The 1896-nt window shown below is 50.8% G+C and overlaps 1 protein-coding gene across 1 annotated transcript; it reads left to right on the top strand.

Moving 5' to 3' along the window:
- Nucleotides 1-464: 464 nt before the first annotated feature.
- LOC103087248 (uroporphyrinogen decarboxylase-like) lies at nt 465-1523 on the top strand (the record flags this gene model as incomplete). The annotated part of the gene is made up of 4 exons (XM_007468495.1): nt 465-602; nt 761-861; nt 943-1009; nt 1362-1523. Coding segments are annotated over 4 exons (468 nt in total), but the record flags the coding sequence as incomplete, so codon positions are not given.
- Nucleotides 1524-1896: the final 373 nt, after the last annotated feature.

Below are 1896 nucleotides of genomic sequence, written 5' to 3'. Positions count from 1 at the left end.
GTTGTGGCACACGGGCTTAGTTGCTCTGCAGCATGTGGGATCTTCCCGGAGCAGGGCTTGAACCCGTGTCTCCTGTATTGGCAGGCGGATTCTTAACCACTGCACCACCAGGGAAGCCCTGGAGTTTAGTCTTTAAGGACCAGAAACAATACAGTTCCTTATACCTGTGAGGGTAGGTGTCTCAATACCAGGCACAAAAGAAGCTTGGCATGAAATGATCTGGCTGGAGCAGCTAAGCCCAGACACTGGCAGGAGGGCTTAATGCTCTGTGTATTCAAAGACCAAACCTAGCACTGGGATCTGGAGAAGGCAAAACTTTTTGACTGGAACTGGGCTTATAGGCTTAGGTAGTCTCAGGGGTTGAAGTCACTTGGGGAAAACTGAAGGAAAACTGAGGCACATTCTGTATGTGGGGCCCGAGATACTTCCTCTTTGTGTGTTATGCATTTCTTTTCTAACTGTAGGCGTTGCAGCTCTTTGAGTCCCATGCAGGGCATCTTGGCCCACAACTCTTCAGTAAGTTTGCACTGCCCTACATCCGTGATGTGGCCAAGCGAGTGAAAGCCGGGCTGCAGGAGGCAGGCCTGGCACCAGTGCCCATGGTAAGGATGGGGTTCAGATGAGTGAAGGTGGGCCTGTGGAACTAGCAGGTTAAGTCCTGCATGGACCTAAGTGACCACTGGAGGGCAGAAGCACAACTGAGCTATATTAGGAGGTATAGCAAAGCCCTCGGCAGCCTGAGATTTGCCCTTTCCCCCAGATCATCTTTGCTAAGGACGGACATTTTGCCCTGGAGGAGCTGGCCCAGGCTGGCTACGAGGTAGTTGGGCTTGACTGGACAGTGGCCCCAGAGAAAGCCCGGTGAGTGATGGAAGGTGCTGTGGAGGGGATGCAACTGCCATATGTGCAGTCACCAGAACAGGGCACTGACTCTACTTCCAGGGACTGCGTGGGAAAGACGGTGACCCTGCAGGGCAACCTGGACCCCTGTGCCTTATATGCATCTGAGGTAACAACCAGGTCCCTGTGTGTGTCTGTGTTTGTTTCTGTGCACTCGCATGGTTCTGGATATGGTTGTGTTTATTACTATGTGTGTGCTTCTATTATCTGTTTATCCCTCCCCTCTACTCCACTCATACCATGTGAACTCTAGGAAGGCAGGAGTTTCTTCTCAATGATTTTGTTCATTTGTGTTTTCTTAGCGCCTGGCCCATACTAGGCACCCGATAAAGTTTTTTGAATGACTGTATGAGTAACACTGAGTAGAAGCATGCCTACATGTATGTGTGTCACTATTATGTATAGGGAGGACAGAGGTGTGCTGGCCCCCCCTGTAGCCAGTGCCCTGTTGGTCCCCCCAGGAGGAGATTGGGCAGTTGGTGCAGCAGATGCTGAATGACTTTGGGCCGCGGCGCTACATTGCCAACCTGGGCCACGGACTTTACCCTGACATGGACCCAGAACATGTGGGAGCCTTTGTGGATGCCGTGCACAAACACTCACGTCTGCTTCGACAGAATTGAGCATAATCCTTTTATCTGAAGTACCACTAACACAGATGATTGTTTCCAGGAGAATAAAAGTTCCAGAGTTGGAGTCTTGCGTGTGGTTTTGTTTGTGAAAGATCTGTGCCCTTATCCTCAGTTCCTTCTTAGCCTCTTCCTTCCCTGGGCCTCTTTCTGCATCCTCTCCCACAAGTCATGGGACCTCGGGTATCAGTGAATATGTATGTAGGACTTAATGTCAGGACCTTTACCACCATTTTGCTCTCAGATCTCCAAGCCCCAGAGCTACATGGGGCTGTGCAGATCTTCCTAGGAGCTAGAGCTGTGACATTTGCAGGGAAATGGGGTGCCTATAGCATATGAGGCCAAATTGACAGGGCTTTGCATCTGG

The sequence above is a fragment of the Lipotes vexillifer genome, unplaced genomic scaffold (assembly GCF_000442215.2).
Source record: "Lipotes vexillifer unplaced genomic scaffold, Lipotes_vexillifer_v1.1 C26971161, whole genome shotgun sequence".
Taxonomy (NCBI): domain Eukaryota; kingdom Metazoa; phylum Chordata; class Mammalia; order Artiodactyla; family Lipotidae; genus Lipotes; species Lipotes vexillifer.
This window is presented reverse-complemented; position numbering and strand designations above follow the sequence as displayed.